The following is a 26,795-nucleotide window of genomic DNA, read 5'->3' as shown; positions in this document are numbered from 1 at the left end:
TTTGCCTGTTGTATATTTTTCCAGAATAAACCTCCAGATCTGGCCGTCTGCTGCTTTATTCTGGAGCAATCTCTGTCTGTTCGAGCTCTACAGGAAATGTTGGCGAACACAGTAGAGATGGGGAATGAGGTAAGGTCCGCCATCTTTCTGCCCCTTGGTCACTATGGACAGTTGTCTTTGGCTTGCTGGTCTCGGTATCTCCGTCGCCTATCTTGTATGTGCATTGCTTTTTATATTTGTTGCTTTTTTGTATTTTTATTGTTGAAGCTCACCTTGATTTTCCTCCCACTATAGTTTCATCTTCCTAGTAATCCGTTACCTCTTATTCCTCGCTGGGTCTACAGTTTTTTGACATTTTTTTGCATAGTTTGTATTTTCCAGTTTTCCTTTTTTTCATTACATAGTTTTTTGTTTTTTTTTAATGACCAAACTTTGACACATTTTTGGCCACAACTTAAATTCTCTCCATGGCCAAATTGTCCAGTTCTTAGAATATCATTAAAAACCAACAACCTCCAGCCCGGGCCTGAGATAGATCACTGCAGATTAATCTTTGCTTTGGAAAAAGTGATTTATTAAAACATTTTGACCCAATGACTGATATCATTATGATCAGATATATGTTTTTTTGATTTTCCTATTCAAGTGGCTCTATCAGGTCTCCTATACTACTATACAAGTGGTGGGGGGAGCAGGACTCACAGGCTCTATATGAGTTGTGGGGGGAGCAGGACTCACAGGCTCTATATGAGTGGTGGGGGGAGCAGGACTCACAGGCTCTATATGAGTGGTGGGGGGAGCAGGACTCACAGGCTCTATATGAGTGGTGGGGGGAGCAGGACTCACAGGCTCTATATGAGTGGTGGGGGAGCAGGACTCACAGGCTCTATATGAGTGGTGGGGGGAGCAGGACTCACAGGCTTTCTATATGAGTGGTGGGGGGAGCAGGACTCACAGGCTCTATATGAGTGGTGGGGGGAGCAGGACTCACAGGCTCTATATGAGTGGTGGGGGGAGCAGGACTCACAGGCTCTATATGAGTGGTGGGGGGAGCAAGACTCACAGGCTTTCTATATGAGTGGTGGGGGGAGCAGGACTCACAGGCTTTCTATATGAGTGGTGGGGGGAGCAGGACTCACAGGCTCTATATGAGTGGTGGGGGGAGCAAGACTCACAGGCTTTCTATATGAGTGGTGGGGGGAGCAGGACTCACAGGCTTTCTATATGAGTGGTGGGGGGAGCAGGACTCACAGGCTCTATATGAGTGGTGGGGGGAGCAGGACTCACAGGCCCTATATGAGTGGTGGGGGGAGCAGGACTCACAGGCTCTATATGAGTGGTGGGGGGAGCAGGACTCACAGGCTCTATATGAGTGGTGGGGGGAGCAGGACTCACAGGCTCTATATGAGTGGTGGGGGGAGCAGGACTCACAGGCTTTCTATATGAGTGGTGGGGGGAGCAAGACTCACAGGCTTTCTATATGAGTGGTGGGGGGAGCAGGACTCACAGGCTTTCTATATGAGAGGTGGGGGGAGCAGGACTCACAGGCTTTCTATATGAGTGATGGGAGGAGCAGGACTCACAGGCTTTCTATATGAGTGGTGGGGGAGCAGGACTCACAGGCTCTATATGAGTGGTGGGGGGAGCAGGACTCACAGGCTCTATATGAGTGGTGGGGGGAGCAGGACTCACAGGCTCTATATGAGTGGTGGGGGGAGCAGGACTCACAGGCTTTCTATATGAGTGGTGGGGGGAGCAGGACTCACAGGCTCTATATGAGTGGTGGGGGAGCAGGACTCACAGGCTTTCTATATGAGTGGTGGGGGAGCAGGACTCACAGGCTCTATATGAGTGGTGGGGGGAGCAGGACTCACAGGCTCTATATGAGTGGTGGGGGGAGCAGGACTCACAGGCTCTATATGAGTGGTGGGGGAGCAGGACTCACAGGCTCTATATGAGTGGTGGAGGGAGCAGGACTCACAGGCTTTCTATATGAGTGGGGGGAGCAGGACTCACAGGCTCTATATGAGTGGTGGGGGGAGCAGGACTCACAGGCTTTCTATATGAGTGGTGGGGGGAGCAGGACTCACAGGCTCTATATGAGTGGTGGGGGGAGCAGGACTCACAGGCTCTATATGAGTGGTGGGGGGAGCAGGACTCACAGGCTTTCTATATGAGTGGTGGGGGGAGCAGGACTCACAGGCTTTCTATATGAGTGGTGGGGGGAGCAGGACTCACAGGCTTTCTATATGAGTGGTGGGGGGAGCAGGACTCACAGGCTTTCTATATGAGAGGTGGGGGGAGCAGGACTCACAGGCTCTATATGAGTGGTGGAGGGAGCAGGACTCACAGGCTTTCTATATGAGTGGGGGGAGCAGGACTCACAGGCTCTATATGAGTGGTGGGGGGAGCAGGACTCACAGGCTTTCTATATGAGTGGTGGGGGGAGCAGGACTCACAGGCTCTATATGAGTGGTGGGGGAGCAGGACTCACAGGCTCTATATGAGTGGTGGGGGGAGCAGGACTCACAGGCTCTATATGAGTGGTGGGGGGAGCAGGACTCACAGGCTCTATATGAGTGGTGGGGGAGCAGGACTCACAGGCTCTATATGAGTGGTGGAGGGAGCAGGACTCACAGGCTTTCTATATGAGTGGGGGGAGCAGGACTCACAGGCTCTATATGAGTGGTGGGGGGAGCAGGACTCACAGGCTTTCTATATGAGTGGTGGGGGGAGCAGGACTCACAGGCTTTCTATAGGAGTGGTGGGGGGAGCAGGACTCACAGGCTCTATATGAGTGGTGGGGGGAGCAGGACTCACAGGCTCTATATGAGTGGTGGGGGGAGCAGGACTCACAGGCTTTCTATATGAGTGGTGGGGGGAGCAGGACTCACAGGCTTTCTATATGAGAGGTGGGGGGAGCAGGACTCACAGGCTCTATATGAGTGGTGGAGGGAGCAGGACTCACAGGCTTTCTATATGAGTGGGGGGAGCAGGACTCACAGGCTCTATATGAGTGGTGGGGGGAGCAGGACTCACAGGCTTTCTATATGAGTGGTGGGGGGAGCAGGACTCACAGGCTCTATATGAGTGGTGGGGGGAGCAGGACTCACAGGCTCTATATGAGTGGTGGGGGGAGCAGGACTCACAGGCTCTATATGAGTGGTGGGGGAGCAGGACTCACAGGCTCTATATGAGTGGTGGGGGGAGCAGGACTCACAGGCTCTATATGAGTGGTGGGGGAGCAGGACTCACAGGCTTTCTATATGAGTGGTGGGGGGAGCAGGACTCACAGGCTCTATATGAGTGGTGGGGGAGCTGGACTCACAGGCTCTATATGAGTGGTGGGGGGAGCAGGACTCACAGGCTCTATATGAGTGGTGGGGGAGCAGGACTCACAGACTCTATATGAGTGGTGGGGGGAGCAGGACTCACAGGCTTTCTATATGAGTGGTGGGGGGAGCAGGACTCACAGGCTCTATATGAGTGGTGGGGGGAGCAGGACTCACAGGCTCTATATGAGTGGTGGGGGGAGCAGGACTCACAGGCTCTATATGAGTGGTGGGGGAGCAGGACTCACAGGCTTTCTATATGAGTGGTGGGGGGAGCAAGACTCACAGGCTTTCTATATGAGTGGTGGGGGGAGCAGGACTCACAGGCTTTCTATACGAGTGGTGGGGGGAGCAGGACTCACAGGCTTTCTATATGAGTGGTGGGGGGAGCAGGACTCACAGGCTCTATATGAGTGGTGGGGGGAGCAGGACTCACAGGCTTTCTATATGAGTGGTGGGGGGAGCAAGACTCACAGGCTTTCTATATGAGTGGTGGGGGGAGCAGGACTCACAGGCTTTCTATATGAGAGGTGGGGGGAGAAGGACTCACAGGCTCTATATGAGTGGTGAGGGGAGCAGGACTCACAGGCTTTCTATATGAGTGGTGGGGGGAGCAGGACTCACAGGCTTTCTATATGAGTGGTGGGGGGAGCAGGACTCACAGGCTCTATATGAGTGGTGGAGGGAGCAGGACTCACAGGCTCTATATGAGTGGTGGGGGGAGCAGGACTCACAGGCTTTCTATATGAGTGGTGGGGGGAGCAGGACTCACAGGCTTTCTATATGAGTGGTGGGGGAGCAGGACTTATGAGTGGTGGGGGAGCAGGACTCACAGGCTCTATATGAGTGGTGGGGGAGCAGGACTCACAGGCTCTATATGAGTGGTGGGGGGAGCAGGACTCACAGGCTCTATATGAGTGGTGGGGGAGCAGGACTTATGAGTGGTGGGGGAGCAGGACTCACAGGCTCTATATGAGTGGTGGGGGAGCAGGACTCACAGGCTCTATATGAGTGGTGGGGGGAGCAGGACTCACAGGCTTTCTATATGAGTGGTGGGGGGAGCAGGACTCACAGGCTCTATATGAGTGGTGGGGGGAGCAGGACTCACAGGCTTTCTATATGAGTGGTGGGGGGAGCAGGACTCACAGGCTCTATATGAGTGGTGGAGGGAGCAGGACTCACAGGCTCTATATGAGTGGTGGGGGAGCAGGACTCACAGGCTCTATATGAGTGGTGGGGGGAGCAGGACTCACAGGCTTTCTATATGAGTGGTGGGGGGAGCAGGACTCACAGGCTCTATATGAGTGGTGGAGGGAGCAGGACTCACAGGCTCTATATGAGTGGTGGGGGAGCAGGACTCACAGGCTCTATATGAGTGGTGGGGGGAGCAGGACTCACAGGCTCTATATAAGTGGTGGAGGGAGCAGGACTCACAGGCTCTATATGAGTGGTGGGGGAGCAGGACTCACAGGCTTTCTATATGAGTGGTGGAGGGAGCAGGACTCACAGACTCTATATGAGTGATGGGGGGAAGCAGGACTCACAGGCTTTATATATGAACTTAGCATCTCACCCTATAGTCTGCGCTCAGATGGGGGACCTGACAGATCCACTATAAATTGTTACTGTTCTACCATGATGTCTCTGGAATTGTCTTGCTTAGAAGGCACAGCCATTACTAGTTGTTCTGTGGCCCGGACCCCAGGTGCTACACGTCCAACTAAAATAAAGTGACTTGCACTGGGGTCCATAGACCTTAAAATCCTCCCTAACCAAAGCCCTAGCTACACCCCTACCAAAATTCACCCTTTCATTTAAGTCGTCAATGCAGGATAGAAATGTCTTGTGATCACATCCACATTGTCTCAGACTCAATATGGCTGCCTCTCAGACTTCTCTTTGACATAATTTCTTCTGTGTTTTGTTTTGGCTTTCTCTTTTTGTCTTCGTGCTAGGCGCCCAATTTGGATAAATGGGTATGTTTTGTGACCTTGCTCTTTGTCCTCCTGTGACTTTCCATTCTTTCCTCCTGACTGCTGAAGCCCTATCACTCCATCTCACTACTATAAGACATTGCCAATCCTTGAAGATGTTCCCTTTCTTCTGAAAGCCCCTAGTGTCGCGTTCTCTAATACATTGTATCCTGTTTGCTTCCTGCTGGGGAATATAATGACACCGGAATTCTAAATGAAAAGAATCCTTATGGGAGATTTTGTGACCATGATCTTCTTAAACACATTCTTAAAATTCTCCTCCACTCATATTTCCCATCAGCTGTCTAAAAAAACTCTTCGAAAATAGATCGCCCCCATCTTATGTCTCTTCGCGGAAGCTTGAAGAGATGTATTTGTGAATTTATCAGAAATTTTGGCTAAGGATAGAATATACAAGCCTTAATACATGGAGGGTGTAGCCTAAATTTAGTACATATATCTTCAAGAAACAAAAGTAGACACCGAATGGGTTTCTTCTACTTGGGAAGTTGGTAGAGCCCAAGGACATACAGTAACTTTCATGATCTTCATCCTTTTAAGTTTCTTAGATATAGTTTGTCTTTCTTGGCTCCAGCAACAAAGTAGTCAAATAATAGACAACAGGCTTCACTCTTAAGATTTGTACCCAATTTCCAAGTCCAATTGGACTATCCATGGAGAGATAAGGTTCCAGCAGGTTTCTTCTCCCCATCCTCTATCTACCAGTCTCCTTGTTTTGCAGCCTGTGTGCAGAAGTCTTTTTTTTATTTTGTCCTCTTCTTCTTCTCATCTCACAAAGACTAGACCTTCTTTTCTCCCATTGACTCCTGTTTTTATGATTCCTTCTCTTTCCTTCCTTCACCGCATGGTACAAACCAAACCTCCACTCTAACAGGTGTTTACCAGGTTTCTGAAGATCTTGGAAATGCAAACGATGGAATCCTTGATTTTTTTCGGCTTGGGTGGAGCGGGAGTGTGGGACATCTTGAGTCATCCTTATCAATGGATTACTTGATAGTTATGGAAGCAATACTCATCCATGTTCTCAGATACCATACAAATAATTGATTTCCAATGGTTTTTGGTGCATGCCAAGACATGTCTCTTCTTCATCTAACCTTTCTAAGAGAGAACACTGAGGATTGCTCGATAAATATGTTTGGGTTTATTCGTCCTTTTAATGGACATACATTCCAATGACTTAACCCACAACATATTTTAATTTGCATGTAATGTGACTGGGGAAGAGTCTGGTACCCTTAAAGTCAAAGTTTGTTCTACATGTCCTAGATTTTGAGGGCATCGTGGATTAGACCAGCATTATGTAGGACACGTTGACAAGACTTGGTAGTCCATCCACCTAAGTATTACCACCCAGAAGACCTGGTGGAATTTTAAGGATAGAAATTTAGGAAATGTTTCATCTCTTGATTTGCAATTTCTCTTCCCCGTCTAGTCTTCTCAAGGTGGTGGACACAGAACATTGCTCTATGGTCATGCTATTCTCCTGAGGCACTGTCACAGTGATATGGTAAGTTGGCACTTAAACTTGATATTGATCTTGATTCTCACCAACTAAATATCGACATGGGGGGGAAAACAATCATTGGCCAAATTTGTTGTCAAGGTGTCTATTGAGCGAGAGTCCACCCCCAAAAAAGCTTGTGTTACCAGTTTGGTGTATTTATCCTCTCCTATATTCTTTAGTACCTCTGCTGTCTGACAACTTCACGGTCTCATACTGATAAACTAGCTTTTGATGTTGGTCTACAAGAAGATGCCACAGGTATGGTCCAACTGTGTGTATGGTGTGAAGAAACATCTAGTAGTGTGTAGGTAACTGTCCCATATTGTACCCAACATTTCCATTCCAACATGGAAGATCATTACCTTGTCTTTTCCTAAACAGGAGAAGCTTGTTGGTGGACCATCCATCCAGCATCCAAACAACGTTCAGAAGGTGAGAAGGTGCGAATAGGTGATGATTTGATCCTAGTCAGTGTATCCTCCGAGAGATACCTGGTAAGTTTAGAGATCCTCTATGTTCCTTCATGTAACATTACATATGTTCACCCATGTATGTCCTATTTCTATCGATGGATATTTTCAATCTGCTTGCAAGATAATTTCTTTGTATTTCGATAGCACCTCTCCACGGCCAGTGGGGACCTTCAGGTGGACGCTTCATTCATGCAGACTTTGTGGAACATGAATCCAATCACCTCCGGTTGCGAAATAGCTGAAGGTCCGTAACCCCTCAACTTGGACACCGTTCCATGAAATGCAATCTACAAATCTACGAGAAATAATATCTATTTCTTTATATTGTCACAGGATATCTAACTGGTGGAGATGTTCTACGCTTGTTTCATGGTCATATGGATGAATGTTTGACCATTTCATCGACAGACCAAGGAGAGGAGCAGCGTAGGTAAGATGGACACTGTACGATTCACTCCGTAGTCTGGATCGGTGATCTAGTTATAACCACTCGATCTCCCTCATATTTACAGGTTAGCCCATTACGAGGGAGGGGCTGTTTGCTCCCACGCGCGGTCTTTGTGGAGACTCGAGCCTTTGAGAATTAGGTAATTATGAAATTGCTCTAAATTGCAGAAATTCTGCAAACAAAGACCGAAATGTTAAGCAAATGTAAAATTCTGACATTGAGTTTTCACAATCGGATCTCCCAGGAGGTCTGGCATTTGCTTGGTATTGTATCATTATGCTAATGAGAAGGTCTTTTATGACTAATTTATTCACAGCTGGAGCGGGAGCCACTTGAGATGGGGGCAGTCATTCCGGGTGCGTCATGTAACGACAGGAAGATATTTGGCTCGTGATGAGGAGAAGGGCTTAATATTGGTGGACGCTGAAAAAGGCAACACCAAAGCCACCGCTTTCTGCTTCCGGGCTTCAAAGGTAATGTTAACCTAGTCCTGATTGGCAAAAATTTTCAACAAATTACCAATTGCAACACAATACAAAGAGAACCTGTCAGGGATGCGGAGGTAAAAGCCGCACCTGGACCCCAAAGTCTATCCCGCCACCAAAGACAAATGGTAGGTGAAGGACCCTGGAATAGATTCTGTATTGGAGCCTCAAGTTACACCCTGTTATCTTTGGGGATACTTAGAGTAGTTTGCTTTAGAAAATGTATTTTGGTCTGAAGGACCCCCTAACAATAAGCCGATCACTTGGTTGGATCCCCAGTGATCCCATCTAATTTACAATGTAACCAGTCAACAAGTCTCCAATTCACCTGCAGTATGGAAGAGAACCAAGAACAAATTTGGAAAGAGACATGTAACATCTAATGGCTTCTATTTTCTATGAAATCTCTACAGGAAAAGTTGGATGTTGCACCCAAGCGAGATGTGGAAGGGATGGGCCCTGCCGAGATAAAATATGGAGAGTCTATGTGCTTCGTCCAACATGTCCATAGTGGTCTTTGGCTCACTTATGGGGCTGCCGACTCTAAAGTGGTCCGTTTGGGTCCTGCAAAACGCAAGGTAACATATATATGTGGTTATATATGTCTTCATTGTTGGTAAGAATTTATTGATTGTTTTGTTTCATTTCCCTTCACGTAAACTCTTTCTTATTGTCACGCTAAGGCTATCTTGCACCAAGAAGGTCACATGGATGACGCTTTGTCCCTGTCACGTTCCCAAAGAGAAGAGTCCCAAGCTGCGAGAATGATATACAGCACGGCTGGACTATTTAATGTGTTCATCAAGTGAGTCCATTGTTGTTTATGCGTGATCCCCAGCCAGCAGTCAGTAATGTGCAGATCTCCATATGATACATGTATGTACAGTCTACAGTAGAGGCTGCCATCATACGTAGTGTTGGATAAGGGGATCACATACATGCATATTAAAACCAGAGGCTTCAATTCAACATATAACTTGGTAAGGTTAAATCGGTTTGGTCTTCTATCTGAGTACGATATAGGATAATGGGGGAGCAGGACTCACAGGCTCTATATGAGTGGTGGGGGGAGCAGGACTCACAGGCTTTCTATATGAGTGGTGGAGGGAGCAGGACTCACAGGCTCTATATGAGTGGTGGGGGGAGCAGGACTCACAGGCTCTATATGAGTGGTGGGGGGAGCAGGACTCACAGGCTTTCTATATGAGTGGTGGGGGGAGCAGGACTCACAGGCTTTCTATATGAGTGGTGGGGGGAGCAGGACTCACAGGCTCTATATGAGTGGTGGGGGGAGCAGGACTCACAGGCTCTATATGAGTGATGGGAGGAGCAGGACTCACAGGCTTTCTATATGAGTGGTGGAGGGAGCAGGACTCACAGGCTCTATATGAGTGGTGGGGGGAGCAGGACTCACAGGCTCTATATGAGTGGTGGGGGGAGCAGGACTCACAGGCTTTCTATATGAGTGGTGGGGGGAGCAGGACTCACAGGCTGTATATGAGTGGTGGGGGGAGCAGGACTCACAGGCTTTCTATATGAGTGGTGGGGGGAGCAGGACTCACAGGCTTTCTATATGAGTGGTGGGGGGAGCAGGACTCACAGGCTCTATATGAGTGGTGGGGGGAGCAGGACTCACAGGCTCTATATGAGTGGTGGGGAGAGCAGGACTCACAGGCTCTATATGAGTGGTGGGGGGAGCAGGACTCACAGGCTTTCTATATGAATGGTGGGGGGAGCAGGACTCACAGGCTTTCTATATGAGTGGTGGGGGGAGCAGGACTCACAGGCTCTATATGAGTGGTGGGAGGAGCAGGACTCACAGGCTCTATATGAGTGGTGGGGGGAGCAGGACTCACAGGCTCTATATGAGTGGTGGGGAGAGCAGGACTCACAGGCTCTATATGAGTGGTGGGGGGAGCAGGACTCACAGGCTCTATATATGAGTGGTGGGGGGAGCAGGACTCACAGGCTCTATATGAGTGGTGGGGGGAGCAGGACTCACAGGCTTTCTATATGAGTGGTGGGGGGAGCAGGACTCACAGGCTCTATATGAGTGGTGGGGGGAGCAGGACTCACAGGCTCTATATGAGTGGTGGGGGGAGCAGGACTCACAGGCTCTATATGAGTGGTGGGGGGAGCAGGACTCACAGGCTTTCTATATGAGTGGTGGGGGGAGCAGGACTCACAGGCTCTATATGAGTGGTGGGGGGAGCAGGACTCACAGGCTTTCTATATGAGTGGTGGGGGGAGCAGGACTCACAGGCTCTATATGAGTGGTGGGGGGAGCAGGACTCACAGGCTTTCTATATGAGTGGTGGGGGGAGCAGGACTCACAGGCTCTATATGAGTGGTGGGGGAGCAGGACTCACAGGCTTTCTATATGAGTGGTGGGGGGAGCAGGACTCACAGGCTCTATATGAGTGGTGGGGGGAGCAGGACTCACAGGCTTTCTATATGAGTGGTGGGGGGAGCAGGACTCACAGGCTCTATATGAGTGGTGGGGGGAGCAGGACTCACAGGCTTTCTATATGAGTGGTGGGGGGAGCAGGACTCACAGGCTCTATATGAGTGGTGGGGGGAGCAGGACTCACAGGCTTTATATGAGTGGTGGGGGAGCAGGACTCACAGGCTCTATATGAGTGGTGGGGGGAGCAGGACTCACAGGCTCTATATGAGGGGTGGGGGACAGGACTCACAGGCTTTCTATATGAGTGGTGGGGGGAGCAGGACTCACAGGCTCTATATGAGAGGGGGGGAGCAGGACTCACAGGCTCTATATGAGTGGTGGGGGGAGCAGGACTCACAGGCTCTATATGAGTTGTGGGGGGAGCAGGACTCACAGGCTTTCTATATGAGTGGTGGGGGGAGCAGGACTCACAGGCTCTATATATGAGTGGTGGGGGGAGCAGGACTCACAGGCTCTATATGAGTGGTGGGGGAGCAGGACTCACAGGCTGTATATGAGTGGTGGGGGGAGCAGGAGTCACAGGCTCTATATGAGTGGTGGGGGAGCAGGAATCACAGGCTTTCTATATGAGTGGTGGGGGGAGCAGGACTCACAGGCTCTATATGAGTGGTGGGGGGAGCAGGACTCACAGGCTCTATATGAGTGGTGGGGGGAGCAGGACTCACAGGCTTTCTATATGAGTGGGGGGAGCAGGACTCACAGGCTCTATATGAGTGGTGGGGGGAGCAGGACTCACAGGCTCTATATGAGTGGTGGGAGAGCAGGACTCACAGGCTTTTTATATGAGTGGTGGGAGAGCAGGACTCACAGGCTTTCTATATGAGTGGTGGGGGGAGCAAGACTCACAGGCTTTCTATATGAGTGGTGGGAGAGCAGGACTCACAGGCTTTCTATATGAGTGGTGGGGGAGCAGGACTCACAGGCTCTATATGAGTGGTGGGAGAGCAGGACTCACAGGCTCTCTATATGAGTGGTGGGGGAGCAGGACTCACAGGCTCTATATGAGTGGTGGGAGAGCAGGACTCACAGGCTTTCTATATGAGTGGTGGGGGAGCAGGACTCACAGGCTTTCTATATGAGTGGTGGGGGGAGCAGGACTCACAGGCTTTCTATATGAGTGGTGGGGGGAGCAGGACTCACAGGCTCTATATGAGTGGTGGGGAGAGCAGGACTCACAGGCTCTATATGAGTGGTGGGGGGAGCAGAACTCACAGGCTTTCTATATGAGTGGTGGGGGGAGCAGGACTCACAGGCTTTCTATATGAGTGGGGGGAGCAGGACTCACAGGCTCTATATGAGTGGTGGGGGGAGCAGGACTCACAGGCTCTATATGAGTGGTGGGGGGAGCAGGACTCACAGGCTCTATATGAGTGGTGGGAGAGCAGGACTCACAGGCTTTCTATATGAGTGGTGGGAGAGCAGGACTCACAGGCTTTCTATATGAGTGGTGGGGGGACCAAGACTCACAGGCTTTCTATATGAGTGGTGGGAGAGCAGGACTCACAGGCTCTATATGAGTGGTGGGAGAGCAGGACTCACAGGCTTTCTATATGAGTGGTGGGGGGAGCAAGACTCACAGGCTTTCTATATGAGTGGTGGGGGGAGCAGGACTCACAGGCTTTCTATATGAGTGGTGGGGGGAGCAGGACTCACAGGCTCTATATGAGTGGTGGGGGGAGCAGGACTCACAGGCTCTATATGAGTGGTGGGGGAGCAGGACTCACAGGCTTTCTATATGAGTGGTGGGGGGAGCAGGACTCACAGGCTTTCTATATGAGTGGTGGGGGGAGCAGGACTCACAGGCTCTATATGAGTGGTGGGGGGAGCAAGACTCACAGGCTTTCTATATGAGTGGGGGGGGGGAGCAGGACTCACAGGCTTTCTATATGAGAGGTGGAGGGAGCAGGACTCACAGGCTCTATATGAGTGGTGGGGGGAGCAGGACTCACAGGCTTTCTATATGAGTGATGGGAGGAGCAGGACTCACAGGCTTTCTATATGAGTGGTGGGGGAGCAGGACTCACAGGCTCTATATGAGTGGTGGGGGGAGCAGGACTCACAGGCTCTATATGAGTGGTGGGGGGAGCAGGACTCACAGGCTCTATATGAGTGGTGGGGGGAGCAGGACTCACAGGCTTTATATGAGTGGTGGGGGAGCAGGACTCACAGGCTCTATATGAGGGGTGGGGGACAGGACTCACAGGCTTTCTATATGAGTGGTGGGGGGAGCAGGACTCACAGGCTTTCTATATGAGTGGTGGGGAGAGCAGGACTCACAGGCTTTCTATATGAGTGGTGGGGGGAGCAGGACTCACAGGCTCTATATGAGTGGTGGGGAGAGCAGGACTCACAGGCTTTCTATATGAGTGGTGGGGGGAGCAGGACTCACAGGCTTTCTATATGAGTGGTGGGGGGAGCAGGACTCACAGGCTCTATATGAGTGGTGGGGGTAGCAGGACTCACAGGCTTTCTATATGAGTGGTGGGGGGAGCAGGACTCACAGGCTCTATATGAGTGGTGGGGGTAGCAGGACTCACAGGCTTTCTATATGAGTGATGGGGGGAGCAGGACTCACAGGCTCTATATGAGTGGTGGGGGGAGCAGGACTCACAGGCTTTCTATATGAGTGGTTGGGGGAGCAGGACTCACAGGCTCTATATGAGTGGTGGGGGGAGCAGGACTCACAGGCTCTATATATGAGTGGTGGGGGGAGCAGGACTCACAGGCTCTATATGAGTGGTGGGGGGAGCAGGACTCACAGGCTCTATATATGAGTGGTGGGGGGAGCAGGACTCACAGGCTTTCTATATGAGTGGTGGGGGGAGCAGGACTCACAGGCTCTATATATGAGTGGTGGGGGGAGCAGGACTCACAGGCTCTATATGAGTGGTGGGGGGAGCAGGACTCACAGGCTTTCTATATGAGTGGTGGGGGGAGCAGGACTCACAGGCTCTATATGAGTGGTGGGGGGAGCAGGACTCACAGGCTTTCTATATGAGTGGTGGGGAGAGCAGGACTCACAGGCTCTATATGAGTGGTGGGGGGAGCAGGACTCACAGGCTTTCTATATGAGTGGTGGGGGGAGCAGGACTCACAGGCTTTCTATATGAGTGGTGGGGGGAGCAGGACTCACAGGCTCTATATGAGTGGTGGGGGGAGCAGGACTCACAGGCTCTATATGAGTGGTGGGGGGAGCAGGACTCACAGGCTTTCTATATGAGTGGTGGAGGGAGCAGGACTCACAGGCTTTCTATATGAGTGGTGGGGGGAGCAGGACTCACAGGCTTTCTATATGAGTGGTGGGGGGAGCAAGACTCACAGGCTCTATATGAGTGGTGGGGGGAGCAGGACTCACAGGCTCTATATGAGTGGTGGGGGGAGCAGGACTCACAGGCTTTCTATATGAGTGGTGGGGGGAGCAGGACTCACAGGCTCTATATGAGTGGTGGGGGGAGCAGGACTCACAGGCTTTCTATATGAGTGGTGGGGGGAGCAGGACTCACAGGCTCTATATGAGTGGTGGGGGGAGCAGGACTCACAGGCTCTATATATGAGTGGTGGGGGGAGCAGGACTCACAGGCTCTATATGAGTGGTGGGGGGAGCAGGACTCACAGGCTCTATATATGAGTGGTGGGGGGAGCAGGACTCACAGGCTTTCTATATGAGTGGTGGGGGAGCAGGACTCACAGGCTCTCTATATGAGTGGTGGAGGGAGCAGGACTCACAGGCTTTCTATATGAGTGGTGGGGGGAGCAGGACTCACAGGCTCTATATGAGTGGTGGGGGGAGCAGGACTCACAGGCTTTCTATATGAGTGGTGGGGAGAGCAGGACTCACAGGCTTTCTATATGAGTGGTGGGGGGAGCAGGACTCACAGGCTTTCTATATGAGTGGTGGGGGGAGCAGGACTCACAGGCTTTCTATATGAGTGGTGGGGAGAGCAGGACTCACAGGCTTTCTATATGAGTGGGGGGGGGGGGGCAGGACTCACAGGCTTTATATGAGTAGGGGGAGACACAAGACAGTCCTTTGCCTTCCAGGGACACTTTTGTTTCTGCATACAGTAGATACGACATGATGATATTTTTTCTCTCTCACTTTTATATTCAGAGGCCTGGACAGTTTAAGTGGAAAGAACAAGCCTTCAAAACCGGTCACCCTGCCCATCAGTATGGTAATTTTAACCCTGCAAGATCTGATTGGCTATTTCCAGCACCCAGAGGAGGAGTTACAGCATGAGGAGAAGCAGACCAAGCTACGGTCCCTGAAGAACCGTCAAAATCTCTTCCAGGAAGAGGTAGGATTACACCAGATACCAAATAGTCTGGATGGCAATGTAAAATATGCTACCGTTTTGTGTACACAGCTCCCATGTGGTCATGTGTTACTCCTCCCCTCCCCGCCCTCCTGTATGGGGCTGATGCACATGACTGAAGGTCCATAATTCAGGACCATTCTGCAGATATTTTGCAATCTTTTTGTTTGTTCCTCCTCAGGGAATAATCTCCCTCGTCTTGGACTGCATAGACCGTCTCAATGTGTACAGCACAGCCGCTCACTTTGCAGAGTTTGCTGGGGAGGAAGCTGCAGAGGCCTGGAAGGATATTGTGAACTTACTTTATGAACTGCTTGGTAGGTACACTGATCTCTTACCTGTGGTGGAGATTGGATTTGGCATATGGATAGGTCCTGTTTCCCGGGTAGGATGAAGATTACTGCAGTATTGTCTGACTAATGGGGATGACACTAGTTTGGATATCTGGAAATAATGCTATTTGTTTTTCTCAGCACAAAAAGTTAGGCTATCCCGCTTTTCTTTGAGAATCATGAAGGCTAAGTGAACTTTTTGACCATTTACTTTGACTGTGTTTGTTTTTGTCACACAGCTGCACTTATAAGGGGGAACCGCTCCAACTGCGCCTTGTTCTCCAGCAACTTGGACTGGGTGGTCAGCAAACTGGATCGATTGGAAGCTTCATCAGGTAGGAGCCCGAGATCTTGAGGAAGACCATATTCCTATTAGGAGATAGGAACAATGCTATAAGACTGTCCTTGAGTTTTTCCAGGGAATACAAAGATTTTAGTTGCACTTTCAGTCTTGGAGCCAAATGGACACCAGTGCTATTAAAGGGATTGGCTAATTGGAAATATTTCTCACTCATCCACAAGGACCCCATGTCCCTTGTATGAATACAGTAGTGGTCATGCATGCACATTACTCCATTCAAAGTCTGTGGAACTGTTGGAGGTAGAGAAGGTCTTGACTTCATTGTGGCCATGAGCCCAGTAAAGTTTGTAAGGAGTGGTGGACACCTTTGGTCTCATGATCGATGGCGATCCAAGCTGTCAGGCCCCAGCGATCATACTGATACCACCTACCTTGTGAGCCAACCCCTTTATGAGTATTTGTCAGATGTCCCTGTTACAGGTTTTTGGGTGCAGGACCTCAACGTTAAGAAGTGTAGCTTAACCTACAGATGCTTTAATGTTTCAGGGATTTTGGAGGTTTTGTACTGCGTCTTGATTGAGAGCCCTGAAGTTTTGAACATTATTAAGGAAAATCATATCAAGTCCATTATTTCTCTTCTGGATAAACATGGACGAAACCACAAGGTAACTGAAAAATCTGATCACCTGATGAGCATAGACATGTTAACTTTTTGGAGGTTGCGTCTTCTTGACTTGTCCCTTCTCCTTTACACTTAGGTTCTGGATGTCCTCTGCTCTCTGTGTGTGTGTAATGGAGTGGCTGTGAGATCCAACCAGAATCTAATCACCGAGAACCTTCTTCCCCGAAGAGACCTTCTTCTTCAGACCAGGATGGTCAACTATGTCACCAGGTATGTAGTTTACGTAGATAAGCCTGATGTTTTTTTCTCAAGCACACGTCCATCTTAATGTCAAATCTATGTTGTATTGCAGTATGAGACCTAATGTCTTTCTGGGAACCTGTGAAGGATCCACACAGTTCAAGAAGTGGTATTTTGAAGTTATTGTGGATCAAGCAGATCCTTTTGTGACTCCTGAGGCCACTCATCTGCGTGTTGGCTGGGCTCTGACTGAGGGTTACAGTCCTTATCCTGGAGCAGGCGAAGGCTGGGGAGCCAATGGAGTGGGTGACGATCTGTATTCCTTTGCTTTCGATGGTCTTCACCTTTGGTCAGGTAAATTCACGTTATTGGTGGCGTTCAGCGCTTCTATGAAGATTTTTATCGTCTTAAGATGTCAGACATGAATGGGCCATTGGTTAGTAGTTGCCTATAATGCCCTTTGCCTTCTTTTTGTATAGGTCGGGTTTGCCGCTCTGTGGCTTCTCACAACCAGCACTTGCTGACTGTGGATGATGTGGTCAGTTGTTGTCTGGACCTGACAGTTCCCAGCATTTCATTCCGTTTCAATGGGCACCCTGTTCAAGGCATGTTTGAGAACTTCAATTTGGATGGACTCTTCTTCCCGGTAGCTAGCTTCTCGGCTGGAGTCAAGTGAGTGCCATGACTAATTAGATAAATGACATGTCTCTGATGGTGAATACGACCTCATCTGTGACTTTTTTGCGCAGAATACGGTTTCTTCTGGGCGGTCGACATGGTGATTTTAAGTTTCTACCCCCACCTGGCTATGCTCCAGTCTATGAAGCTCTCTTGCCCCGGGATCGTATGCGCGTGGAGCCCATCAAAGAGTATAAACATGACTTCGAAGACATTCGTAATCTTCTTGGGCCCACCAAATCCCTGTCCCATACCTCGTTCGTTCCTTGTCCTGTGGACACTATACAGGTAGGATAGCCAATATAACCTTGATTTATTCTAGGTTCATATGTTTCTATATTTCCAGCTTCTCATTGTACCCTCCACACACATCTCACCAACCCACCGAGTTAAGCCCATGATTATTGTACTTTGTCATCTGGACTCTTCATATATTATGTTGATATAACATATTACATCTATGTTTGTAGATTGTTCTTCCACCGCACCTGGAACGAATCCGTGAAAAGTTGGCAGAAAACATCCATGAACTTTGGGCCCTCACAAGAATTGAACAGGGATGGACCTATGGGCCTGTAAGTGTCCGTCTTACTCTACCAATGTTCCTTCACCTTGGCTTCATCTGTCTCTTATGGTGCATTTGGTGCATCATGCTTATTTCGTGCTTTTTTTTGTAGATCCGGGATGACAACAAGAGGTTACATCCATGTCTTCTCGACTTCCATAGTCTGCCCGAGCCAGAGAGAAATTACAATTTGCTGATGTCTGGAGAGACTTTGAAGTAGGCGTACGACCATGGAGTTCAATGATTGTGGGATGAGTGGGGTTGTGTGTATTGGAAGACTTTGGTGGATGTATAACAATCTATGCTGTGTGTGAAGACTAAGCCTAAAACTATGTATACATGTATATAGACATATAAGTGATGGGTAGTGCGCCAACTGAGCTAGTGGAAACCTGGTTTAATAGTCATGTCTCAATTGCATCATCTCGACTCACCTCAGCTCATCAAACCTGCACACTTTGTTTCCCCACGTTCCAATAATTGCTTCCACGTACCATCTTGGAGTGAATTCAGAATACTAATTTGCATGTAATTTACCCATACAGAACCCTCTTGGCTCTGGGATGTCATGTCGGCATGGCTGATGAAAAGGCAGAAGAAAACCTGAAGAAGATAAAACTTCCCAAAACGTAAGTGTCTGGAACGTGAGGACAGGAGTGATCAGAGCCATGCCCGCAAGTCATATACAGACTATAAGTTTCATTGTTTACTCCTATAGATACATGATGTCCAATGGATATAAGCCGGCTCCCCTCGATCTGTCCCATGTCAAGCTAACACCAGCACAAAACACCTTGGTGGACAAGCTAGCAGAAAATGGTCACAACGTCTGGGCGAGAGATAGAGTGCAACAAGGATGGACCTACAGCATCATACAAGTATGCCGACCCCGGTCCGCGTCTTACAGCTCATTTTATCCTTGCTATTTGACACTTGTGCCATACCCTACTCTCATTGAAGTTAGCAAATCTGCATTTGGTTTAGTAGGATATTAGTAACACCCATCCACCAAAGATGAATGACTGGGATCTGCCCAATGCTAGGATATAGTATGCAAACCCTTATAGTGCTTCTTAGATGGTCCATAGAGACTTATTTGCATGCAATGCTCCTTGGGAATGTAATATGCAACCTGTTGGAAGAAAGTAATCTTAAATTCACCAAACCAGGGACTCTTCCATAAGGAAGAGAGATGTTATCGACAAGGGTATGAATCCTAATGCAGCGGTCTACAGATATATGTCCAGTTATATGAACCTGGGGGCGCTAATATGGTAAATTGCTCAGTTATTCTGGAGGGGATCCAATAACCCATTGTGTTCCTTCCAGGACATCAAGAACAAGAGGAACCCTCGCCTTGTGCCATACAGTCTGCTAGATGAAAAGACCAAGAAAACCAATAGAGACAGCCTGTGTGAGGCTGTACGCACTCTTATTGGATACGGATACAATATTGAACCCCCTGACCAGGAGAGCAGTAAGTCCAATCCAAGGAGTAACAGTAAATTTAGTAAGTTGTAGTATTTGGTTTAATAGATGTCAACTATAACATCGAAACAGTCCTTTAAAGTAGTATTCAATAAAAAAAATGCACAGTCTGACCACCAGTTCTGAGCTTGCTCAGCTATGTAGACAGAATATTACCCTCACCATCGTGGTTGAGTTCCTGTCTATACTATCTGTGTGTGCTGTGTGCAGAATGTTCTGTGTATCCTATGACATGCAGCTTCCCCTGCCTCCTACTTCTAAGGGCTGACAGTAAGAAACCTATCACAAGCAGGAGGCAGGGGAGAAATGCTGAAGCTGAATTGCAAAGGAGACACTGAAAACTGCAACATGAATAGATTCCAACCCTTCTTCTTTGGAGAGCCAGAGGCATAATGGGAAACATTCACAAGGGAAAGAAGCGAAGAAGATGGCAGAAAACCTATAAATTGCACATCAGCTAACACGGCCACAAGCAAGAACCTCCACATTAATCTTTAATAATAGTCTAAGCTGCTTTATACTGGTAAAGAAACCATTTTCCCGGAGTTCCTCTTTATTCCAGAGCAAAAACCTGCAACATTTTGGAACGTCCTGTAGATGTTTCTGTGACGGATGACCGACCAGCATGGAGACATCTCAGTATTTGGTGTATTTACAGTCAGGGGATAGCTGAAGAGGACAAAACTCTTTTCTTACATAACATTTGTTTTCGTTCTTTCCTCAGCGGGTCAGGGAGTAACAAAGCCTCGGGCTGAAAGAATGCGCATCTTCCGAGCGGAGAAATCCTACGCCATAAAATCTGGGAAATGGTATTTTGAATTTGAAGCAGTAACAACAGGAGAGATGAGAGTGGGGTGGGCGCGACCTGAAGTGCGACCGGATGTGGAACTTGGCGCGGATGATCTGGCTTATGTGTTTAATGGCTTCAGGGTGAGCGATGACATTGTATACGGGACTGTGCATGAAATGGATACATGGTCTTATCTGGTTTAAGCTGGATCATACTCGTCTTCAGAGGACTAGGGACTCCTTTTAGGTTTCCGGGCTCTGACATAAAGTGGTCTCCAAAATTCAACCCATTTGGAGGTGGTTTGGTGCCAAGTCTATTGTTTATGGAATTCACAAATTACCTATTAGACCTCATTCCATGTATATGATGATGACTACGAGAATCACAATCTACATGTTCTGTGTAGATGTATGGTAGATGCCAAGAAGAGAATGTGATCGATGGGTCAATGGATATATCCACTGGCTAACACGGTACAAGGATATTTTTTCTTATAAGATGGGTCAATGTCAGACTCGTGTTTAACCATGTAGGAGACTGTTCAGTTGTTGTATACAGGTCCATTTATTCTACTTACATCCTTCTTATTCTGCCTCCCCACAGGGTCAGCGCTGGCACATTGGTAGTGAACCATTTGGGCGTAACTGGCTTCCGGGAGATGTTGTTGGGTGTATGATTGACCTGACTGAAATGAATATCATGTTTACATTGAATGGAGAAATGTTAATAAGTGATTCGGGCTCTGAATTAGCCTTTAAGGATATAGAAATTGGAGAAGGTAAGTCTGACACCATTGTAGTTCCTTGATGTCCTTGAGTATATGTTCTTACCCATAAAACCATCAATGTCCCATTTTAGGGTTCATCCCTGTTTGCAGCCTTGGAATGTCCCAAGTTGGAAGACTAAATTTGGGGCAGGACGTCGGTAGTCTTCGATACTTCACCATCTGTGGTCTGCAGGAAGGGTTTGAACCGTTTGCTATCAACATGAAAAGAGAAATCACTACTTGGTTTAGTAAGAGTCTTCCTCAATTTGTGCCGGTGCCTCAAGATCACGGTCATATTGAGGTAGGAGGACAAGAACTTTTGATAAAAATACAAAGTTATCCAGAAAATGGATTATATACAACCAAATCTGTATTTTTTTTTAGGTTGGAAGAATTGATGGTACGGTGGACAACCCGCCGTGTCTTAAAGTGAACCACAAGACTTTTGGTTCCCAGAACAGCAACAATGACATGCTCTTCTTTAGACTTAGCATGCCTGTCGAATTCTATGAAACCTTCAAGATCACACCAGGAGCTACTCCACTTACCCGAACTTTTACCATACCTGAAGAAGAAGTCCAAGATGTTGATATGGACTCGGAGTTTGAGCAGCTGAAGAAATCTGCCAGCCGAAAAGAAGCAGAAGCTACGAATGAGAAGGAAGCGCCTAAGGAGCCGCCAAAGGAGGTGGCCAAGCCGGAGAACGAGAAGGATGTGACTACAGAAAAGACCAAAGGAAAGAGAGGGTAAGCCAAGGAATACCAATCACTATCCAGATGACTTGGCCATCATGAATATTCACTATTTAACATCTCATCTTTCTCAGGTTCCTCTTTAAAGCCAAGAAGCCAGCGTTTATCTCTCCACCTCCTGTTGTACCGACTATGCCTCGCTTGGTGAAGGACGTAGTGCCTGATGATAGAGATGACCCTGAGATCATCATGAACACTACTACGGTAAGCTAATATTACCCACGTCCTTAACACAAACATTGGCTGGCCTAGATAGCTGACGACGAACGTTTGCACATTTACGACCCTGTCCATGTACTCTTGACTCAACAATGTGTGTTTGTAATGGAGAAAGGCAAATAAGCCATGGATAGCAAGGTCTGGGAACCACTTATCTTCCTTGGGAAGAAAAGGATGAAATCAAACTACCTAATCCCGGGGTGTAGCTATTGGGGTTGCAGAGATAGCAATCGCTTACCGGGACATAGAGCTTCAGGGGGTCCAATGGGCTCTGCACAACAGATGACAATATCAATGTTATAGATTCCATATTCTCAGTGGGGTCCCAGTACATATTCTGCTCTGGGGCCTAGGAGTTTCAGGTTAATTCCTTCCGCCACATCTACCATTAGGGCTCAGCCAGGATACCACCATAGACATTAGATAGTTGGTCGGTCCTGCTAGAATTAGGGGTTTGGTTTGCATTTATCCACCTTTACTGGTGTGGAAAAGAGAAACGTTTCCTGCCTCAGCCCTATTTCCAAATACCCTGGTCCAAGCACAGTGGCTTGTTGGCAACCACCCTGGCACCCAGGACGCACGTCCCTGCCTGGCTACACCATACACCATGGTCATTGGACATGTTCATTTATGCTTGATTTCTTCAGCCAATAATTCATAGCTCCTTGGCTCATTCTGTTATTTTCTTCTCTTGATGTCTTCAGTATTATTACTCTGTAAGAATTTTTGCCGGACAAGAACCCACTGGAGTTTGGGTAGGTTGGGTGACTCCTGACTATCATCTATATGATATGAACTTTGACCTGAACAAAGTCCGTATGGCCACCATCACGATGGGCGATGACAAAGGGAACATATTCAACAGGTTGGTAAAAATTGTTGGTTGGTTTTAAACATAGATCCAAAAATTAGTACGAAACCAGATTGGGCCAAGCTCATGAGCCATGGTTGGGGGACTACTGATGTAGATGATATGGAACTATGCATTAAGGTGGTGGAAGACCAAACAGAAAGACTTGTCAGGAGGACATCTAAGCATGCTTTAGGGGTGTAGTTTCGAGCACTTGTATGGTGAAGAAGATGTAATTTATTTTGGGATATGTATCCATTATATCTTCCTTGACTCCTCAGCATCAAGCGCAGCAATTGCTACATGGTTTGGGGTGGAGAATTCAGCAATAATACCCAGCAAGCTCGTGTCCGAAAAGAGGATCTTGTGATCGGTTGCCTGATAGACTTAGCCACCGGGCTTATGACCTTCACAGCCAATGGAAAAGAAGTTAATACTTTCTTCCAGGTACATCAATGCCGAAACTTGCTATATCTAGACTGTATTGTACCAGTATGGATCCTTGGGTCCAAAATGTAAAAAATGGTGTTGACTTGTCAGATGATGTCCTGCTTTGTCTTTCTCCTTAGGTCGAGCCCAACACCAAGCTTTTTCCGGCCGTCTTTGTTCAACCATTGAGCCAAAATTTGTTCCAGTTTGAACTGGGAAAATTGAAGGTACATGTCAAATGCTCTTCTCAGTAGACAAGGTGCATCCTTGACCATGTGTTTGACCATTTGCACATGTTTACTTTCCATCCGCAGAATATCATGCCCATATCTGCAGCCATGTTCCGTAGTGAAAATAAGAACCCAGTGCCTCAGTGCCCACCCCGTCTGGATGTCCAGATGCTGACACCTGTAATATGGAGTCGAATGCCCAATGAATTTTTAACGGTAGAATCAGGGAAGGTCAGCGATAGACATGGTTGGATGGTGGAGTGCCTAGAACCATTGATGATGATGGCTCTCCATATTCCAGAAGAAAACAGGTAAAATAAGTTCCTGAGATATGCACTGTTGCTTGACAACCCACCCAAAATTATTCATCAATCCACCAAATTTCCAAAATTTGCTAACAGCAATGACGTTGACCTTGTTCAATTTGCTTCATTTGCAGGTGTATTGATATCCTTGAGTTGTCAGAGCGCTTGGACATGCTGAAGTTCCACTACCATACCCTGAAGCTCTACTGCTCAGTCTGCGCTCTTGGAAATAACCGGGTGGCCCATGCCCTCACAAGTCATGTCAATGAATGCCAGCTGCTTTACACAATTGAGAGTAACCACCTCTCAGGTCTTCTTCGCAGCGGCTTCTATGACCTCCTCATCAGCATCCATCTGGAATCTGCAAAGAGGGCACGTCTGACAATGAACAGTGAATTTATTGTGCCAATGACCGACCAGACAAAGAGTATCAAGCTTTTCCCCAATGAGAACAAGAAATATGGGCTACCTGGCGTAGGCATGAGTACGTGTCTGAAGCCCGATCTCCATTTCTCCCATACTTGCTTTGTCAGCACCAGTACTGAACTTTACCAGCACAGCCCATTCATCCCACTGGATATCTTGAAAACCAAAGCTATCAACATGTTGACGGAATCCGTACTGGATGGCGGACAACACACCAGAGATCCGGTCGGGGGAAGTGTCGAATTCCAGTTTGTACCAGTGCTGAAGCTGATCTCCACTCTCCTTATCATGGGTGTCTTTGAGGACGATGATGTCCGGCACATCTTAAAGATGATAGAGCCCAATGTATTTAGTGAAGAAGAACCAGCAGAAGAAGAGGAGAAGACAGAGGAAGGTGAAGAGGCAGGCGCCGAAGAAGAGGCTGCGGAAAAAACTGCTGAGGAGGAGGAAGGAGGAGAAGAAGAAGGACAAGAGAAAAAAGAAGATGAAGAAAAAGCAGTAGAGGCTGGGGAGCAGGAGGAAAAAGAAGAAGAAGAGAGTTTAGAAGAAGGTTTGCTGCAGATGAAGCTGCCAGAGTCGGTAAAGTTGCAGGTAGGTCATTGGAACATCTAGTAGGTTATCCAGGATTAGAGAACATGGCTGCTTCCTTCTTCTCAGGAAGTGACATCAAATATAATGGTCACATGACGGTGCTATATGAATGAGACTGAGCTGCGGCTTGACCATGTGACCAACAGACGTGATGTCACTTCCTGAGAAGAAGGCGGCCATGTTTGCTATTATGATACCAGGTCACTATTATGATTATTATTACTGAATAGACTTTTACTTCATCCCGTAGATGTGTAATTTACTACAATATTTCTGCGACCGTGAGTTGCAGCATCGTGTTGAAGCCATCATCGCGTTCTCTGAGCGCCACGTAGACAGTCTGCAAACCAATCAGAGGCAGCGTTATAGGGAGCTCATGCAGGCCTTCACCATGTCCGCAGCAGAGACCGCTCGTAGGACCAGGGAATTCCGGTCCCCACCACAGGAACAGGTAAGGCCCCATCCTTTCTACTCCCACAGATGAAATCATATTACGTGCGGTTTTACCTATGCTTTATTATTCTATTTTGCAGATTAATATGTTGGTAAACTTTAGGTCCATGATTGAAGAAGAATGCCCTATACCTGAAGAAATTCGTGATGAACTTACCGAATTTCACACTGACCTTCTGACACATTGCGGTATGTAGGACACCTGGACATTAGGTCTATAGGCTCCATATCAATGCACGTTTGTACAGTATGAGACTCATTTCTTATGTTGCTTGACATTACAGGTGTCCAAATGGAAGGGGAAGAGGAAGAAGAGCAAGAAGACACGAGTGTAGCAAGACGTCTCTTCAATTTACTCGAGAAAGTGCGTAATCTACGGGGCAAGAAAGAAGAACCAGAACCTGAACCAGAAGAGGAGGAAGAGCCAAAACCTAGTAAGTGATGGGTTGCCAGACTCCTCTACAATCGTTTTGGGTTTTTCTATAGAGATATATTTGGAGATGACTCTATATTCATTGTTCTTCAAGGCACCTTGCAGGAACTCATCTCTCACACGATGGTGCACTGGGCACAGGAGTCTTTTATCCAGAACCCTGAACTGGTGCGACTTATGTTCAGCTTACTACACCGTCAGTACGATGGTCTGGGAGAGCTTATTCGAGCTTTACCTAAAGCCTACACCATCAATGAAGTGTCAGTAGAAGATACCATGGAACTGCTGGAGAGTCTGGGACAAATTCGCTCCTTGCTTATTGTGCAGATGGGACCTGAAGAAGAAAACTTGATGATCCAGAGTATTGGGTCTGTCCCATACAATGTGTTAGCCTTTGTAGAGTAAGCCATAGTTGTCTATGTTTTCCGTCTCTTCACATTTGACTTTTCCTTGATTTAGGAACATCATGAACAACAAGGTCTTCTACCAACATCCTAACTTGATGCGAGCGTTGGGAATGCATGAGACTGTTATGGAAGTCATGGTCAACGTACTGGGTGGAGGAGACTCGAAGGTAAGACAGCTGAGGCATTGCACTTCATTTATAGAATCCAGAATCTATTAAATTGGGAGGATTAAAAAAATCTCATTTTTATTTATCAGGAGATTCGCTTCCCTAAAATGGTCACCAACTGCTGCAGGTTCCTTTGCTATTTCTGTAGAATTAGTCGACAGAACCAAAGAGCAATGTTTGACCATCTTAGCTACTTGCTCGAGAACAGTGGTATCGGTTTGGGTGAGTAAACTCCAGCGGATACAATTTATCACCAGAGTCTTGCCAAGAAAGAATTGTCTTCATGCATTGTCTTCCTCATGGCAGGTATGAGAGGATCCACTCCTCTGGACGTAGCCGCTGCTTCGGTGATTGATAATAATGAGTTGGCTCTAGCTCTGCAAGAACAGGACCTCGAGAAGGTGAGAAGACAACAGGCAGTAGAACTGACCCAAAACCATTCTGTCTCATCCATTAAAAAAAAAATCTCTTCTCTCGTGTCCAGGTGGTCTCCTATCTGGCTGGTTGTGGATTACAAAGCTGTCCTATGTTGCTAGCCAAAGGTTATCCTGACATTGGCTGGAACCCTGGAGGAGGGGAGAGGTACCTGGACTTCCTTCGATTTGCTGTTTTTGTGAATGGTGAGTGTGGTTGACGTTTCATAGTATGTATTAGATGACGGAACACCAAATTTTGGTTATATTTCTTTATACATTTGTTGTAAAATTAATTATACCATTTACGATACCT

General features: G+C 47.8%; 1 protein-coding gene across 4 annotated transcripts in view; it reads left to right on the top strand.

The window, feature by feature from the left end:
- The window catches only part of RYR1 (ryanodine receptor 1), a 92,751-nt gene that overhangs the window by 22,068 nt on the left and 43,888 nt on the right, over positions 1 to 26,795 (top strand). For all 4 annotated transcript variants that reach the window (XM_075260851.1, XM_075260849.1, XM_075260850.1 and 1 more), the window contains exons 3-43: positions 25 to 129; positions 6,762 to 6,836; positions 7,013 to 7,091; positions 7,215 to 7,327; positions 7,451 to 7,550; positions 7,640 to 7,736; positions 7,819 to 7,893; positions 8,071 to 8,227; positions 8,653 to 8,817; positions 8,923 to 9,044; positions 14,818 to 15,004; positions 15,204 to 15,339; positions 15,594 to 15,689; positions 16,202 to 16,320; positions 16,414 to 16,547; positions 16,630 to 16,871; positions 16,997 to 17,189; positions 17,267 to 17,483; positions 17,666 to 17,770; positions 17,873 to 17,976; positions 18,306 to 18,389; positions 18,479 to 18,638; positions 19,090 to 19,237; positions 19,973 to 20,178; positions 20,642 to 20,816; positions 20,897 to 21,105; positions 21,189 to 21,550; positions 21,631 to 21,760; positions 22,480 to 22,640; positions 22,907 to 23,072; positions 23,195 to 23,281; positions 23,369 to 23,595; positions 23,724 to 24,606; positions 24,857 to 25,057; positions 25,140 to 25,248; positions 25,344 to 25,493; positions 25,587 to 25,860; positions 25,952 to 26,066; positions 26,156 to 26,288; positions 26,373 to 26,467; positions 26,551 to 26,686. In XM_075260851.1, the coding sequence (XP_075116952.1) occupies positions 25 to 129; positions 6,762 to 6,836; positions 7,013 to 7,091; positions 7,215 to 7,327; positions 7,451 to 7,550; positions 7,640 to 7,736; positions 7,819 to 7,893; positions 8,071 to 8,227; positions 8,653 to 8,817; positions 8,923 to 9,044; positions 14,818 to 15,004; positions 15,204 to 15,339; positions 15,594 to 15,689; positions 16,202 to 16,320; positions 16,414 to 16,547; positions 16,630 to 16,871; positions 16,997 to 17,189; positions 17,267 to 17,483; positions 17,666 to 17,770; positions 17,873 to 17,976; positions 18,306 to 18,389; positions 18,479 to 18,638; positions 19,090 to 19,237; positions 19,973 to 20,178; positions 20,642 to 20,816; positions 20,897 to 21,105; positions 21,189 to 21,550; positions 21,631 to 21,760; positions 22,480 to 22,640; positions 22,907 to 23,072; positions 23,195 to 23,281; positions 23,369 to 23,595; positions 23,724 to 24,606; positions 24,857 to 25,057; positions 25,140 to 25,248; positions 25,344 to 25,493; positions 25,587 to 25,860; positions 25,952 to 26,066; positions 26,156 to 26,288; positions 26,373 to 26,467; positions 26,551 to 26,686 (6,832 nt within the window). The remainder of the gene's footprint in view (positions 1 to 24; positions 130 to 6,761; positions 6,837 to 7,012; positions 7,092 to 7,214; positions 7,328 to 7,450; positions 7,551 to 7,639; positions 7,737 to 7,818; positions 7,894 to 8,070; positions 8,228 to 8,652; positions 8,818 to 8,922; positions 9,045 to 14,817; positions 15,005 to 15,203; positions 15,340 to 15,593; positions 15,690 to 16,201; positions 16,321 to 16,413; positions 16,548 to 16,629; positions 16,872 to 16,996; positions 17,190 to 17,266; positions 17,484 to 17,665; positions 17,771 to 17,872; positions 17,977 to 18,305; positions 18,390 to 18,478; positions 18,639 to 19,089; positions 19,238 to 19,972; positions 20,179 to 20,641; positions 20,817 to 20,896; positions 21,106 to 21,188; positions 21,551 to 21,630; positions 21,761 to 22,479; positions 22,641 to 22,906; positions 23,073 to 23,194; positions 23,282 to 23,368; positions 23,596 to 23,723; positions 24,607 to 24,856; positions 25,058 to 25,139; positions 25,249 to 25,343; positions 25,494 to 25,586; positions 25,861 to 25,951; positions 26,067 to 26,155; positions 26,289 to 26,372; positions 26,468 to 26,550; positions 26,687 to 26,795) is intronic.

The sequence above is a fragment of the Leptodactylus fuscus genome, chromosome 11, assembly GCF_031893055.1.
Source record: "Leptodactylus fuscus isolate aLepFus1 chromosome 11, aLepFus1.hap2, whole genome shotgun sequence".
Classification (NCBI taxonomy): Eukaryota; Metazoa; Chordata; class Amphibia; order Anura; family Leptodactylidae; genus Leptodactylus; species Leptodactylus fuscus.
The sequence above is the reverse complement of the archived record's forward strand: the minus strand, read 5'-3'. Positions and strand labels throughout refer to the sequence as shown.